The sequence below is a fragment of the Gopherus evgoodei genome, chromosome 7 (genome assembly GCF_007399415.2).
Source record: "Gopherus evgoodei ecotype Sinaloan lineage chromosome 7, rGopEvg1_v1.p, whole genome shotgun sequence".
Classification (NCBI taxonomy): Eukaryota; Metazoa; Chordata; order Testudines; family Testudinidae; genus Gopherus; species Gopherus evgoodei.
The window spans coordinates 107,899,232-107,915,953 of NC_044328.1; the positions used below are offsets into that span (position 1 = coordinate 107,899,232).

At 48.1% G+C, this 16,722-nt stretch overlaps 1 protein-coding gene across 1 annotated transcript in view; it reads right to left on the reverse strand.

Annotated features, from left to right (window-relative positions):
• Positions 1–16,722, reverse strand: part of EEFSEC (eukaryotic elongation factor, selenocysteine-tRNA specific) — a 185,562-nt gene that overhangs the window by 48,432 nt on the left and 120,408 nt on the right. Inside the window, exon 6 of the mRNA XM_030568824.1 lies at positions 12,944–13,100. Coding sequence (XP_030424684.1) covers positions 12,944–13,100 — 157 coding nt within the window. The remainder of the gene's footprint in view (positions 1–12,943; positions 13,101–16,722) is intronic.

Below are 16,722 nucleotides of genomic sequence, written 5' to 3' on the forward strand. Positions count from 1 at the left end.
GTGTGATCCCCCACAAAAAGTAAGCATACTGGCTAGTTTAAAGGCTCTCTAAAGCTATACTTACATGTTCTCATGGTACCAGATATGTGGGGGTGGAATAGGAAAAGGTCTATACAAAATGTGGATATCCAACTTCTTGTTGGGATACCAGGACGACAACATTGGACAACCTAGAAGGAAGCCTGGCTCAGCACCTTGGGGTGCTCGCCACTTACTTTTCTTTCATCTTTGTTTCTAATGGCCTTCATAAGGTTGTAAATATGTAAATATGCACAATGTAAGATTAAGTATAAACAATGCAGGAAACCACTTTACTGTACTGATCTTTTCTTTTTCTTATACTAATGTATATTGATTTTTCCATGATTTCAATTATAATTGTCTCTATTTAATTAAAGCTCATAAAGTTTGTGCATGTTTCACCAATATCATCTTAATCAACTTTAAGTATCCATCTGAATAAAGAACCTGTCACTTGTAACTAGTGCATGGTGTACGTCAACAAATAATTTCATAACTGTAACATTCAGTCAGGCTGCAATTGCCAAAACAACTAAATGCAAGTACTCCAAAAGTACTAACATTAATAGTGTATAGGAGTCTGGGAGACCCGTAAAGAAACCTCCTGATATTCTAAGTAGGCATAGCATAGAGTAGTCTAGATTTCAGTAAGGATCCAGGGTGAATCTGTATGGTAGACAGACTATATTTCCATTATAATTTTTCTAACTTTACATTATTCTAGTCTCTATTATTATTATTTAAACTCTTTCCACTCTGATCCCCCTGTCTCCTAAGAAGAATGTCAATTAAACAACTGATGGGTGTCCAACTTTCAAACACACAATGTTAATATGGGACTGATATTAGGCAAAATATGGTTGTGCCCATCCTTAGTCACATCAATGACTTCTCTCTACTTGGCAGGCAATTTTATGAATCAGCGTGGGAGGTCTATTCAATGAATGTGTGGCACCCTCTGCTATCACAGGTGGCTACAGAAGTGTCACAATGGGAAGATAACATTTCTGATATGCAAGAGACCAGGGCAGAATGAGACCAGGAATCCTGCAACATCTAGCTTTGCACACTAGAATGTAAGATCTCTAGGACAAAGAACATTAGCTAGTTCTTATCACTCTTCCACATCATCCTCTACCAATACAACAGTATGGCAGACAGCATTCTAGGAAAACATACATTCTGTCCTCTTAGCCAAAGAGCAAGCACAGAGCATTAGTCAATAGTGTGGGTATAAGTTAGATCTTTAACTTTTTATGCTAACTTCTAGGTGGTTTACCCCTTCTACTAACGTTCTGGCTGCAGATGTGGAATATATTAGCTCATTCATATGTTCCAATACTTGGAACTGGGAGATAAAAGAAAAAAAAAAACCCTTGGGAACAGAAGGCATGCCCACAAATAAATATGGTCTTGTCTTCATTAGCTGTTAGAAAAGAGGAACACAATCACCCTAAATTGGTACAAGTAATATCAAAGAAAAAAGCCTGGTATTTCCATTTGCTTGTTTGTGTCTTCCTATGAAAAGTATGCATTTTATTTATTTAAATCCACTTGACTCATATAAACTCTTGTGAATTTACTGAATATGCACTTTTGCATTAAGAAACAATGTAGCGTTTTAACAACACATGTACAGTAAGTTCTACTGTAATGAGAAGAGAAGAACTGCAGTCAAATGTGCCACAGAGCAAGAGAAAGGATAAATCCTTTCCCAACAATTAGCTCAGAAATGAGAATGAACTATGCCTGTGATATCAAGTGTGCTCAAATTGGATAAAAAAAGCCAAGTTTTAAGTCCATTACATGTGACAATAACTTTATACCAAGCCAGAAACAATGGAATGGGATTATTTATAGTTAATCTACTGACTGATGACCTGAGCCACACCAACCCACATTATGATCTCACCAACTGAGTCTGACAGGGTCAGTCAGTATGCGGATGAGAAACCTCTGAAAAACAAAACAAAACAAACCCCAAAGGGCAGGGGATTCACATTCCTTTGAGTTGCTTATTGATTCCATGACCCACCTAGGTCTGTATTGTTGGAATTACTGTCTTCCAGAAAACATGAACATGAGGTCATTAAAGATTCAATGACACTTTGCTAAAGATGGGCAATTGGTTAAATGCTTTCTGCTAAATTTGTTCATAAGTTTCAACAAAACAGCATCTGATGAAGTGGGTTCTAGCCCACGAAAGCTTATGCCCAAATAAATTTGTTAGTCTCTAAGGTGCCACAAGGACTCCTCATTGTTTTTGTTGATAAAGACTAACACAGCTACCACTCTGAAACAAATACAGAATTCTTCACTTCCTTTCCCCTAACTGAAATGTAGTGTTACTAAGCACTGTTACAACAGTTGCCATGTGTCACTCCCTTAATAGATGCATTCCAGTGCCAATTCTCACCACACAAAGTATATAGTTTGCAAAGCACTCTGGGATAACTTTGCATTTATAACGTTGCTTATTTTTCAGAAGCCCACTAAATGTATCTTATAGAAAAGCACTGTACATAGTACACATTTTATGCATTTGAAGGACACAGCAGGATGGTTTGGAAAAAATATAAGTGCCACCCTGTATATTAGTATCTCCTATGTCTTCCACAGTTAAACCATTACATTTACTTGCTGCAAAATCCATCCGCACAGAATAAAAAAAAATCCGTCAGCAAATGAATATCTATTTTTGCTTGAAATGCCAATACCACCAAGCAAGGATGCCATATCTTGCCATTCTGGGAATAAATCTTGTCTTGATATACTCACAGAAATCAGAGATGCAAAAATGTGTCTTGTTAAGAGTGTCTTGTTCTTATACCTCCCACCACACTGTTTTTTCCTTAAAGAGCATACACAAATGTTTGGTCTAATCTATATTTGAATAACTTAAGTGATCGAACATCCACTGCTTCATCTGCAGGGATGATTCTACAGTCCCATAAATCTATGTTAAGAAACTTTTACTGATAGTCAAGCTTCATTTTCCTTTGCTTCATTTCATACTATTATTTTTAGTCCTACCTCCTTGGACCACCCGGAAAAGATTCCTCTCCATCTTCAGTGTTTATGCTCTTCAAATATTTGTAGCTAATCATCTCTCCCACTTAGTCAGCATTTAGCCAAGTTGTATGTATTTCTTTTCATCTCTTTCACTCGTAAATCAATCCCTCCAGACCCTTAATTGTTTTTGTTGCTCGTTTGTGAATTCCATCCAATTTACTGACAGCTTTCCAGAACTGAGCCACTCACAACTACATGCAGTATTCTAGGTGTGCTCTTATCTAGAGGAAGGAATTAAATCCTCTTTGTACTTACATAGTGATGTTAATCCACAGCCCCCAAAATGATTTACCTCAGTAGATAATTAGTATCTGCATTTTACAAAGGAGGAAACTGAGGTACAGAAAAAGGAAGTATCTTCCCCAGTGTTGCACATAAAGTCAGTGGCAGAATCAGAAGAACAGGTGTCCTAATTCCCAATGACCTAGTGAATCCAACAGACAACAACTGCCCTTATCGCCCTCAATCTTCTCCCAGCTAGTTGAGCAACCAACCTTTGCTAGCTGTATCTGAGACTTAACAACAAATCCCTGCACAACAAAACCAATCCAAAACTATCATAAGTTAACTAGTCAACCAATCTGCTCATTTCCACGAAATTCCATTCCAGCAGTCAAGACTGGTTTTAAGTGATACAAAAGTAACTGTTGCGCATGTTAGGTTGAAGCAGTTTTCACCTTGTAAAGGTTGCTCGTTTGTTTTTGGTTTGGATGTCTTTGTTAAGGAATCCTCAATAAACTAACTCAAGAACTTCAGAAAGGTTGAGAATAATTCTTTATGGAAGGAATCTATAGGAGGAAAAGTCTGTAAGGGAAAGCTAGGCTGAAGGCTGAGGGGAAGAAGAATCTGACCAGTTAAATTTAATTTAAAAAAAAAAACTTGGAAAACCCATAAACAGGATGCAGACACATTAAAAAAGCAACATTGACCTAACAAAAGAATGTGAACTGTAGTTGACTTAAACAGCATCATACCCATCAGCCCTCCCTACATACACAAATCTTGGGAACTCTTAAAGGAACCAAGTTATTTAAAAATTTCCAAACCATCTACTTTTCACTACATATACTTTTCACCTATGAGACTGTCTTGCTTTGGCCACTGCCCCTTCTTTCTGGTTGGCAAAGCTCCCAAACTTGCTTCAGGATAAAGAAAATAGCTATAATATTCTCTTTTGTCTTGTAAAAATATCAAATTCTAATACGACTGGAACACAAAGATGCACTGGAAGAAGAACAGGAACCGAGAGGATTCTCTGTTCTCTGATCTGATCTACTGTTCAACTTCAGAAAATACCAGCATGAGTAGATTATAAGCACCTTGGAGCAGAGACTATTTCTTCCTACTTTTGTTCAGAACTCAGCACTCTGTTAATACACAATAAATAATTATAACGTTTGCAGAAATGGGGAACCTAGGGTGGTAGTCATTTCTCACACTCTTACTTCCTAAAGGATGGCACAGGCTCATTTGGCAAAGGGAATCTAACAGACTCCATCCTGTCCCATATGGGTCTCATTTTTTCTATCAAGAGCTTGATCAAATTATACACACAATTTTTCTGTTATTTGATAAACGGTAATCACCACTGACAGCACTTAACAATGCTCACTACATTTTAATGCCTGAATTCATCTCTAAATTTCCATCTGCATCAGTATTTTTATCAAAGAGGTTGATTACTGGACTCATTCCCATGTGAGCAGCTGATCTGTCCATCACTCAGGCCACCCTTTGATCCAAAAAAAGGCTATTGAAAGAAGGCATCAGAACAGTGTTATTTACAAATACTTTGCCTCGGTTTTCCTCTAGAGCTGTTTGGAAAAACCTATTCACACATTTTTTTCACCTCCTACCTTAAGCAAACCTATGTTTGCGGCCTATTTTTGCCAACAACCCAATCCTTTGTGTGTTAGCAGGGTTTCAAGCTCAAAAAAGGGCAAAGTAAATTCATCTACCTCCACGGCAAACCATTTTTAAGTCTCCATGTGTCTGCCAACTAGCATCTCAGACCGATTGGCAGAGTTTCCCAACTGGTGGCAAAACTGGAATTGTAAATGTCCAACACATGACCCCACTCAAGATACAAATGGGGAGCCTTTTAGTCAAGTTACCACATTTACCAGGTAAGCCAAAAGGACAGAGCCTCCCACAATCTAACCCAGTGTTTCTCATACTGGGGTCGCCGCTTTGTTTGCTTGCCCCATCCGCAGGTCCGGCCAATTGCAGCTGCCACAGGCTGTGGTTCACCGCTGCAGGCCAATAGGGACTGCTGGAAGCGGCGGCCAGTAAGTTCCTCAGCCCACGCCACTTCCAGCAGCTCCCATTGGCCTGGAGCAGCAAATCATGGCCAGTGGGAGCCGCGATCAGCTGGGCTCTGCGGATGGGGCAGGTAAACAAACTGGTCCGGCCCGCCAGGGGCTTGCCCTATACAAGCGGCAATCCCAGTTTGAGAAACACTGGTCTAACCAAATAGGAGCTGCACTAAACTGGCTTTAGCTGTAAGTTGAGTGGGGGAGTGGTCAGTCTTGAAAGAGGGACTGGAAATCAGGAGACTTCAAGTCTTTTCCAGATCTGTCAATGAGTTGCTGTGTCCTTGTGGCAATGTCACTTAACTTCACGTTGGTTTCCCCATTTGTATAACAGAAGCAAGCAACATTTACCTCATCGGGGGTAGTGAGAATTAAATAGTTAACATTTGCAAAATACTCATAGAACTTTGGATTGAAAACACTAGAGAAATGCAAAGTATTACTATTATTAAATTACTCTTATTTTACTATTTGAATTTTAAACACAGCTCTTATTGGTATCATGATCCAGATCAACTTTTGTCATAGTAAGTAGTATGCTTCCAAATTTGGGAAGCAAAAATCACAGTGACAACACAAATAAATCATAATAAGCCATAATGCCCACCATCCAATGTTCTGTGATATTAAAGCCAAAAAAACCTTTGTTGTGATTCACCAAGGATTAAAACTACTGTAGCTTAAAATATTATAGAAGTAGAAGATGCAAAAGCAATTACAGAAGGTACATATACACTCAAAAAAAGACGGTTACTCACCTTTGTAACTGTTGTTCTTCGAGATGTGTTGCTCACATCCATTCCAGTTAGGTGTGCGCGCCGCGCGTGCACGTTCGTCGGAAACTTTTTTACCCTAGCAACTCCAGTGGGCCGGCAGGTCGCCCCCTAGAGTGGCGCCGCCATGGCGCTCTATATATACCCCTGCCGGCCCGCCCGCTCCTCAGTTCCTTCTTGCCGGCTACTCCGACAGTGGGGAAGGAGGGCGGGTGTGGAATGGATGTGAGCAACACATCTCGAAGAACAACAGTTACAAAGGTGAGTAACCGTCTTTTCTTCTTCGAGTGATTGCTCACATCCATTCCAGTTAGGTGACTCCCAAGCCATACCTAGGCGGTGGGGTCGGAGTGAGAAGTCGCGGCCCGGAGCACCGCAGTTCCGAAGGCCGCATCCTCCCTCGACTGCTGGACCAGGGCGTAGTGGGAAGCAAAAGTGTGGACCGATGACCAGGTCGCTGCCCGACAGATTTCCTGGATGGGCACACGGGCTAGGAAAGCCAGCGATGACGCCTGCGCCCTGGTAGAATGCGCAGTCACACGGCCCGCAGGGACATGGGCCAAGTCATAACAAGTCCTGATACAGGACGTAACCCAAGAGGATATCCTCTGGGAGGAGATAGGAAGACCTTTCATACGATCTGCTACCGCCACGAAAAGCTGGGGGGATTTTCGGAAGGGCTTAGTCCTGTCTATGTAGAACGCGAGAGCCCTACGGACATCCAGCGAGTGGAGCTGCTGCTCCCTGCCTGAGGAGTGAGGTTTTGGGAAAAAAACCGGAAGGAAAATCTCTTGGTTGACATGGAAGGCTGAGACCACCTTGGGCAGAAAAGCAGGGTGTGGTCTCAGCTGCACCTTGTCCTTGTGGAAGACCGTATATGGGGGGTCTACCACAAGAGCTCGGAGCTCCGACACCCGTCTAGCTGAGGTGACAGCCACTAGAAAGGCAGTTTTCCAAGAGAGGTAGAGCAGGGAGCAAGTAGCTAACGGCTCAAAGGGGGGCCCCATGAGTCGGGACAACACCAGGTTAAGATCCCAGGTGGGAGCAGGGGGACGGACGTTAGGGAATAAACGTTCCAGCCCTTTAAGGAATCTCGACACCGTCGGGTGAGAAAAAACGGAGCGACCGTCCGCACCCGGGTGAAAGGTGGAGATAGCAGCTAGGTGGACTCGCAACGACGATAAGGCCAGACCTTGCCCTTTGAGGGACAAAACGTAGTCTAATATTTCGGAAACCGAAACTTCCATAGGGCGGAGATTTCTCTCTACGCACCAACAGGAGAAGCGCTTCCATTTCGCTGAATACGTGGCTCTTGTGGACGGTTTCCTGCTGCTCAAGAGCACCTCTCTCACAGGCGTGGAGCATCGCAGCTCTGGGCCAGTCAGCCACGCAGGAGCCACGCCGCTAGGTGCAGCGACTGCAGGTCTGGGTGACAAAGGGTCCCGTGGTCCTGGGTAATCAGGTCCGGATGAAGGGGCAGGGGAACTGGGTCGGCTATGGCCAAGTCCAGCAGCATGGTGTACCAGTGCTGCCTGGGCCACGCCGGGGCTACCATGATCACGAGCGCCTTGTCCCTGCGCACCTTCAGGAGGACCTTGTGGACTAGAGGGAACGGGGGAAATGCATAGTACAGGTGGGTCGACCACCGGATGAGGAAGGCGTCCCCTATCGACCCCGGTTCCCTGCCCTGAAAGGAGCAGGATGCTGGGCACTTCCTGTTCCCCCTGGACGCAAAGAGGTCCACCCGGGGATAACCCCACCTCCGGAAAATGGAGAGAGCGACATCCGGGCGAAGGGACCACTCGTGCGACAGGAAGGATCTGCTCAGTCGATCTGCCAGAGTGTTCCGTACTCCAGGGAGGAAGGAAGCCCTGAGGTGAACGGAGTGGGCTACGCAAAAGTCCCAGAGACGTATCGCCTCGTGGCACAGGGAGGAGGACCTGGTGCCGCCCTGCTTGTTGATATAGTACATCGTCGTCGTGTTGTCCGTAAACACGGCGACACAACGACCCTGAAGCTGATGACAAACGCTTGACAAGCAAGGCGGACCGCTCTCAACTCCCGTATGTTGATGTGGAGCCCCACCTCCTCCTGGGACCACAGGCCCTGTGTCCGCAGGGTCCCCAGGTGGGCCCCCCAGCCCAGATCTGAGGCATCCGTTGTCAGGGATACCGATGGCTGAGAGGGGTGAAAGGGAAGACCCGCACATAACACGGACTGGTCCAACCACCAGCCGAGAGAGTCCAAGACCTTCTGGGGGATTGTGACTAACATGTCTAAAGGTTGCCTTTGCGGCCTGTAACGGCTGATAAGCCACAGCTGGAGAGGCCTCATGTGGAGCCGAGCGTAGCCGGTCACAAAAGTGCACGCTGCCATGTGGCCTAACAGGGTTAGACATGTCCTTACTGACGTCAACGGGGCTGACCGCAAACGCTGAACGATCGCCGCCATGGTCTGGAACCGTTGCAGAGGCAGCGAGGCCCTGCCCATCGTGGCGTCCAAGACCGCCCCGATAAATTCCACCTTTTGCGTGGGCCTCAGAGTGGATTTGTCTGTGTTTATCAAGAGGCCCAGACTTGCAAATACGGCGGTGATCAGGCGGACATGGCTGCTGACCTGCTGCTCCGACGTGCCCCGAATCAACCAGTCGTCCAGATAAGGGAACACGTGGACACGGTTGCGTCGAAGATGCGCCACGACAACTGCCATGCATTTTGTAAACACCCTTGGGGCCGTGGACAGGCCGAAAGGGAGGACTGCAAACTGATAATGAAGAGCCCCCACAACGAAGCGGAGAAAGCGTCTGTGGCGCGGCCAAATGGCAATATGAAAATACGCGTCCTGCATGTCGAGGGCGGCGTACCAGTCTCCCGGATCCAGGGATGGAATAATGGTCCCCAGGGATACCATGCGGAACTTCAACTTCACGAGGTATTTGTTGAGTTCTCGCAGGTCGAGGATAGGCCTGAGGCCCCCCTTGGCCTTGGGGATCAAAAAGTAGCGGGAATAAAACCCCTTGCCTTTCTCGTTTTCCGGAACCGCCTCTATGGCTCCTTTGCTGAGGAGCGTCTGCACCTCCTGTCGAAGGAATTGCTCGTGAGAGGGGTCCCTGAAGAGGGACGAGGAAGGAGGGCGGGAAGGAGGAAACGAAACAAACTGCAGGCGGTATCCCGTCTGCACCAGGTTTAAGACCCAGCGGTCCGATGTTATTTGGGACCACGCCGGGAGGAAAAACGAAAGGCGGTTTGAAAACGGGGGGAAAGGATCCATAGGGGAAACTGCTACAGCGCCCTCGGGCGCACCTTCAAAATGAAGGCTTAGGACCAGGCGGGGGTTTCGAGGAGCCTTGGTTCTGCCCCCCTTGGTTTCCAGACTGCCTGCGCCTGCCGTTCCTGCCGCGGCGCCTGTAAGGGTCCTGCCGCTGGCGGAACTGGGAAAACGGCCTACGGTACGGCTGCTGCTGTGGCCTAAAGGGTCTACGCTGCGTCACGGGGGTGTGCATCCCGAGGGACCGCGCAATGACCCGGTTGTCCTTCAGACTCTTGAGTCTGGGGTCTGTCTTTTCGGAAAACAGGCCCTGGCCTTCGAAAGGAAGGTCCTGTATCGTGTGCTGGAGCTCTGGCGGAAGGCCGGAAACCTGCAGCCAGGAGATGCGACGCATCGTAACTCCCGACGCGAGGGTACGGGCAGCCGAGTCCGCAGCGTCCAAGGATGCTTGTAAGGCCGTGCGCGCGACCTTTTTGCCCTCGTCCAGGATGGCCGTAAACTCCTGGCGAGCATCCTGTGGCAGCAGCTCTTTAAATTTGTCCACTGCCACCCAGGAGTTAAAAGCGTACCTGCTCAGCAGGGCCTGCTGATTAGAGACCCTGAGCTGCAGGGCCCCAGCCGAATATACCTTACGGCCAAGGAGGTCCATCCGCCTGGCCTCTCTGGATTTGGGGGCCGGAGCCTCCTGGCCGTGACGCTCCCTATCGTTCACCGACTGCACCACCAGTGAACCGGGAGTCGGGTGAACGTGCAAGTATTCATACCCCTTGGAAGGGGCCATGTACTTTCTCTCGACTCCTTTCGCTGTCGGAGGGATGGAGGCCGGGGACTGCCAGATAGTATTGGCATTGGCCTGAATGGTCCGTACAAAGGGCAGGGCGACCCTGGTGGGAGCATCCGAAGAGAGGATGGTAACAATCGGGTCCTCTATCTCCGAGACCTCCTCTGCCTGCAGACTCAGGTTTTGGGCCAACCGCCTGAGGAGGTCCTGGTGCGCCCTGAGATCCAGCGGGGGGGGACTGTTGGAGGAGGTACCCGCCACCGCCTCATCCGGGGAGGAGGATGAGGAGACCCCAGGCACGATAGTGTCCAACTGAGGGTCTTCCTCAGCCCTCGCCTCTACCTCCGGAGCCACAGCGGAGTCCTGCCGTTTGGACCCTTCCTCCGCCTCCGGGGAGGGAGGGGGGCGAGACAAGGAGGCTTCAGGGGCCCTACGCTCCGCATTCGCCGGTATGGGAGGGAGCTGCTGGGGGCCCTGGGCCTGATGGTATGCCCAGGGTGTCCAGAATCCCCACTGTGGTGGGCCTTGGTCTTCCAGCGGCGGATCCCCGAAGAGCGCCGCCTGCCGGTCGGTGCCGAGCGCATACGCACTGTCCGCCTGTGAAGATATGGACGGCTGTCTCGAGGGCCACGGCGGGGCCGACCCCGGATGGTACGGGCCGGCGCGGGTCGGCACGGAGGATCGTCTCGGTGCCGGGGACCGGTGCCGGGAGTCGTATCGGTGCCGGGATCGGGACCGGGACCTGGATCTGTCACGGTGCCGGGATCCTGAGCGGTACCGGGTGTCGCTTCGGTAGCGGGACCTGCCACCGGCTCGGTGCCGGGAGGTCGACCGGGACCTACCACCGGCTCGGCGCCGGGAGGTCGACCGAGACCGGGACCTGCCACCATCTCGGTGCCGGGAGGTCGACCGGGACCTACCACCGGCTCGGCGCCGGGAGGTCGACCGAGACCGGGACCTGCCACCAGCTCGGTGCCGGGAGGTCGACCGGTGCGGCGAGTAGCGATGGGACCTGCTCCTGGAGTCGCGGTGCCGGTGACGCCGACTGGAGCTTGACCGCGACCGTCCGGAGGTCGACCGTTGCCGCGAGTGCGACCGGTGCCGCTGAGGGGAGCGGTGCCGGGACTGCGAGCGGCGTCGGGATCTGGAGCGCCCAAGACGTCGGGACCTAGATGGCGAAGGACTGTCTCTGGGCGGCGCCGACATCATGGGCTTGCCCCTGGACACGACCCGCACCGGAGGTACCGGGGGTGGCAGCCGAGTGGGCTCCGTCAGGGCAATAAGGTCCCGAGCCGAGGCGAAGGTCTCCGGTGTTGATGGGACCACTATCTCAACCCCAGATCTCATGGGGGAGCTCGGCGGCACCGGACTCAACGGACCCGCCAGGCCCGGAGTCAACGGTGCTGACGGTGCCGGCGGTGCCGCGGCCGATGTCGAGGCCGGGCGCTCAAGCCGGGTCTGCCTGGCCGGAGTAGCAGACTTCGACGGCCTAGGCTGTGATTCCGGTGCCGGAGAAGGTCGGTGCCGAGGAGTCTTCTCGGTGCCGGAGCGATCCGGTGCCGGTGCCGAGACCACGGTCCGCGAAGTCGACGGGTCAAGTGCCGCCTCCATTAGGAGAGTTCGGAGCCTCTGATCTCTCTCCTTTTTTGTCCTCGGCTTGAAAGCCTTACAGATGCGGCACTTGTCAGACCTGTGCGATTCCCCGAGGCACTTCAGGCACGCTTCGTGGGGATCGCTGATGGGCATGGGCTTCTTGCAGGCCGCACACTGCTTGAAGCCCGGCGAAACAGGCATGAGCCTGGCGCCGGGTGCCGGGAAGGGCTAAGCCCCCGGCCAAGAACTATTTAACAACTATTGACTAAACTATTTACTTAACAACACTAATTAACACTATATAGAACTAGAGATAAGCGATTGAAAACTAGGAGAGCTAGGGACGTGGAGGACAGCTAAGCCGCGCTCCACAGTTCCAACGACCGACACGGCGGTAAGAAGGAACTGAGGAGCGGGCGGGCCGGCAGGGGTATATATAGAGCGCCATGGCGGCGCCACTCTAGGGGGCGACCTGCCGGCCCACTGGAGTTGCTAGGGTAAAAAAGTTTCCGACGAACGTGCACGCGCGGCGCGCACACCTAACTGGAATGGATGTGAGCAATCACTCGAAGAAGAACTCTACAATCCACTTATCAAAGAGATTGCCGTTTGTATTTCAAGGCAGGTTAGATAATACCACCCATTATATGGAGTATTGTTAAGGAAACTATATCCTGAATTTGTTGCATTTGATAAAAACTACAAATAAAAATGAACGAGGAGACATACTTTCTCGCTACCTTGTTTTAATTCCACAGCACTAATCTTTTGCTCAATGCGATGCTGCCGGAAACTTTACAATGAAATCCACACGCCCCAAAAGTACGTTCCATGTTGCTGAGCACTAAAGGGGAAGGGACTTCAAGCCCTGAGTATGTTGATAGATAGCAGGGGTGGCTAGATCCCATAGAGTTTGATAACATAATGTCATGGCCTCTGCCACCTAATTACAGGATGAGCAGCCCACTGAGAATAAAGGACCCACTAACTGTTGATACATCTGGATCTGAACTGATGCTGCAACTTGCTCCCTTTTGTGACAATTAAGATCAGCCCTCATTTGGACAAAGTTTCAATATCTTCTACATTTAAGATTTCTGTTAGCCAAAGGAATGAGAACTTACTTGGAATTCGGATTTTAAATTTGCCACTCTGCCCAAAGCCGCCCTCTATTACTCCTTCCTCTCCTGTAGATAGTTTGACTTTTAGCCCCACAAAAATCTGGATGTTGGTCTCCTTCTTAAACAATGAACGACCAATCACACTATAATCATCCAGCACCTGCAAAAGAAAAGAAAAAAATATATATATTATATATATATATATATATATATATACACACACACACACACACACACACACACACACACGTGAGCCTAAATCATAGAATAACAATAACAATTATACACATATGGAACACATTATAATGTGGTGTACTTTAAAGCTTTCATCAGCATGAATTTGGGATGGCCACAACTCTCAAATGGCACAGTATGTATATAAATACTTATTCTAAGTGAGCACAGGACTGATAGCCAGGAACTACTGATTCTAATCCCAACTCTCTTCCAAAACTGCAAGGGAACGTCTATCTAGAAGTCATTTCCTGTGCCTCAGAGTCACCTACTATAAAAAGAGGGGGAATAATACTCATGTGCCACACATAAGTGATGTGAAGATTAATTAGTTAGCATCTATTAAGTGCTTTGAAATCTTCCCATGAAAGGCAATGGAGAAGTGCAGTTGTTTGTTATTAAAGACCCTCACCACAAAACAGTTTATTCCATCACTTATCCCAACATCACTTCAATAGATACTCCACTTCCCTCAACATCAGTTCTGTACTCATGTCACCTTGGTTTCAGTCAAGCAGGTGATTACTCAAAATTCCTCAATACAACCCTTTAAATACTATACGTAGAAGTGAATTTTTAATCATGTTGATTTGTTAAACCAAAAGACTCATATGATAGTTGTACTGAATTTTAATGTCAAGGTTTGTAACCAAGTAGGAGGAACCATTCCAAGTTTGGATTCTTAATTAAGTGATCAGGCACAAGAACTAGCAAGCTTGGTGGATAGGGTGAGATAAACAACCCTCCCTAAGGCATTATGAAGCATAAGGTGCAGCCAACTGAGCCTAATCCCCAAGGTGTGAATATCTTTGGATGCTACTAACCCCTGGAGTTATTGTACCTCCCTCATTGCAGTAACAAGAGTCTTTATTTGTGGGAAGGAATTAGGAAGCACCGCTTTGTTCCTTTATTACATTGGAAGTTGCAGCTGGCTTCAGCAACTGTTTCTTCATTGCACCTGAGTGGTCATTTTAGCCAAGCTATTCAGAAAAATGTTTTGAGAGCCACAAATTAATCTGAATATTCCCTCAGTCCACAGTTTGATACTCCATAGCATTATGACCCATCAGTTACAAGCTACTCCAATTTCTTAGAAACTTCTGTTCCATGGGCAGACATTTGCCGAGCCCTGTGGAATTACAGGCCACCAATGTTCTTTTCATGTTTTTAAATTAAGATGCTTTAAAAAAAAATACACCACTCTAGTTCCTGACATTTCTCAGGTGTCTAGTTAAGCAATCTAAATTTTTAAAGACAAAAATGAGCAAGATCAATAGACTATCCGAGCGGAAAAAAAATCTAGAGTTCTTCAATACTGTAGCTCTTAGCTTTTAAAATGGTATGTGAAGTACTTGAGAACCACTTCAGTGGAGTGAATGAAATTTCTGAGGTAGGCATTTCAAAAGGTGACCACCACAATGCTACCTCAGCACTTCTCACCCTTTCATTTTGAATACAGAGGGTCTCTTGGGCCCCAGTGTGGAGGCTTCCATATACCAACTGTTTCATTGTAATTGCCTGTAAAGGGGAAGGGAGATCAACTTTTAAAAAATGTAAAATGATTATTTTAATGCATTTTAAAAATGTTCTAAAGTTACATTTCATTTAATTATTTACATAATTGATTTACAGTGTGAACATCGTGCTAGTGTGGCTTCGTTTTGATTCATTCAATCTGGCAGGGCTGTCAGAACCGCTCAGCGTAATTCCTCTATGTGAACAACTGTGAGGGTATGTCTACACTATGGGATTATTCCAATTTCACAGAAACTAGTTTTTTAAAACAGATTGTATAAAGTCGAGTGCACGTGACCACACTAAGCACATTAATTTGGCGGTGTGCATCCACGTACCAAGGCTAGCGTCGATTTCCGGAGCGTTGCACTGTGGGTAGCTATCCTGTAGCTATCCCATAGTTCCCGCAGTCTCCCCCGCCCATTGGAATTCTGGGTTGAGATCCCAATGCATGATGGGGCAAAAACAGTGTCGCGGGTGATTCTGGGTAAATGTCGCCACTCAATCCTTCCTCCGTGAAAGCAACAGCAGACAATCCTTTCACACCCTTTTTCCCTGGATCGCCCTGGCAGACGCCATAGCATGGCAACCATGGAGCCTGTTTTGCCTTTTGTCACTGTCACCGTATGTGAACTGGATGCTGCTGACAGACGCGGTACTGCAGTGCTACACAGCAGCATTCATTTGCCTTTGCAAGGTAGCAGAGACAATTACCGTCCCTATTAAACCGTCTGCCATTGTAAACTGGCGATGAGATGATGGTTATCAGTCATTTTGCACCGTTTGCATTTGGAAATTGGCGATGACGGTTATCAATCCTTTTGTACCGTCAGCTGCTGTCATGGGTGCTCCTGGCTGGCCTCGCTGAGGTCGGCTGGGGCGCATGGACAAAAATGAGAATGACTCCCCGGGTTATTCCCTTCTTTATGTTTTGTCTAAAAACAGAGTCAGTCCTGTCTAGAATATGGGGCAAATGTACTAGAGAACCAGAGAGCACAGCTGCTCCGGGTCACAGCCCCAGAGATTCCGCAGAAATGATGAACTGCATGCCATTCTAGGGGGTGCCCCTGCAACAACCACACCCGCTGCTTCCCTCCTCCCCCAACCCTCCTGGGCTACCGTGGCAGTGTCCCCCCATTTGTGTGATGAAGTAATAAAGAATGCAGGAATAAGAAACACTGACTTTTTAGTGAGATAAAATGAGGGGGAGGCAGCCTCCAGCTATGATAATCCAGGCAGGACATTAAAGGGTGGGAGGGAGAGGAGCGCAGCCTCCCGCTGCTATGATAGTCCAGGCAGTACAGAATCTTTTTTTTAGACATGAAAGGGGGGGCTGAGCCTCCAGCTGCTATGATGAGGACGGTTACCAACATTTTGTACCATCTGCCAGGAATGACCAGGAGCCATTCCCATTTTTACCCAAGCACCCCCGGCCGACCTCACCGAGGCAGCCAGGAGCACTCACGGGCTGATGATGATGATGGCTACCAGTCATTCTGCACCGTCTGCCACCGGGAAGGGGAAGCTGGTGTTCAGCACTGCAGCACCTTGTCTACAGGCGGCATGCGGTTGACATAGGGTGACACTGAAAAAAGGAAAGAAACGATTTTTTTTCCCTTTTCTTTTGGGGGTGGGGAAGGGTGTAAATTGAGGACATACACCCTGAAACACCTGGGAAAATGTTTTTGACCATTCAGGCATTGGGAGCTCAGCCAAGAATGCAAATGCTTTTCGGAGACTGTGGGATAGCTGGAGTCCTCAGTACCCCCTCCCTCCCTCCATGAGCGTCCATTTGATTCTTTGGCTTTCTGTTATGCTTCTCACGCAGCACTGTGCTGAGTCCTTGCTGTGGCCTCTGTCTATCACAGCCTGGAGATTTTTTCAAATGCTTTATCAGTTCGTCTTCTACAATGAAGCTCTGATAGAACATATTTGTCTCCCCACACAGCGATCAGATCCAGTATCTCCCGTACGGTCCATGCTGGAGCTCTTTTTGGATGTGGGACTGCATCGCCACCCATGCTGATCAGAGC